Raw genomic sequence first — 765 nt, forward strand, 5'->3', positions numbered from 1 at the left:
CACATAACACACACACGTGATGCACACACACAAAACGCAACACCCACACCCACACACACACACAAACAAACATACCCACCTCAAACAGCAGCTTCTCCACGTTGTCCCGCGTCTTGTGGAGCTTGGGCACCAGCGCAGTGGCCACCGCCTCGCCCTCGCCGCCGCCCAGCCACAGGTTGTCCTGGAGGGACGGGAAGCCGCCTGGAAGGTGGGGCGTCGGTTGGGGGTCGGTTGGGGGTTGGTTGGGGGGTCAGTTGGTGGTTGATTCAAGGCAGGGAGGGTTGTCGGAGGGAGCGGGTCGGCGTTGCAGCTTGCGCCGCCGGCGGCGGGTGCCCAGCAGCCGCAAGAGTGAGGGACTTGCGCCTCACAGGCGCAGGCACGCGGGTCGCAGGCGCGGTGGCCGCCACACCGCACTCACGCCGGCCTCGGTGGCAAAAACCGGCGAGCCCTTGCCTGCCAACCCCTAGCCCTGGCGACCCCAGGCCGCCGCCCGCCAGCGACGCACGATGTCACCAGGTGCGGCCTCCGCGCGCATGCGGCCCGCCCCCACCCCTGTGGCCCGCGCACCTTCCAGGTTGACCAGGACCTGCAGCAGCCTGTCCGCCAGCAGGCCCCTCAGCTGCCCCGCCTCCGCTGCGATGTCCTGCACGCGCTCCTTGGGGTTGCCCAGGGCCTTGCAGGCGCGGCTGAAGATTCCGGACAGCAGGTAGTCGACCTTGATTGGGGTTGGGGGGGGTGAGAGACACATGTTGATGTGTGGCGGGG

General features: G+C 68.2%; 1 protein-coding gene across 1 annotated transcript in view; it reads right to left on the reverse strand.

Moving 5' to 3' along the window:
* MNEG_15248 (hypothetical protein) overlaps positions 1 to 535 on the reverse strand; it is a gene marked incomplete at both ends in the record, with an annotated part of 1,590 nt that extends 1,055 nt beyond the window's left edge. The window contains 2 exons of the mRNA XM_014036282.1: positions 80 to 201; positions 514 to 535. Of these exons, the coding sequence (XP_013891736.1) occupies positions 80 to 201; positions 514 to 535 (144 nt within the window). The remainder of the gene's footprint in view (positions 1 to 79; positions 202 to 513) is intronic.
* Between the last annotated feature and the right edge of the window lie 230 nt (positions 536 to 765).

This window comes from Monoraphidium neglectum, assembly GCF_000611645.1.
Source record: "Monoraphidium neglectum strain SAG 48.87 unplaced genomic scaffold scaffold05160, whole genome shotgun sequence".
NCBI classification, from domain to species: domain Eukaryota; kingdom Viridiplantae; phylum Chlorophyta; class Chlorophyceae; order Sphaeropleales; family Selenastraceae; genus Monoraphidium; species Monoraphidium neglectum.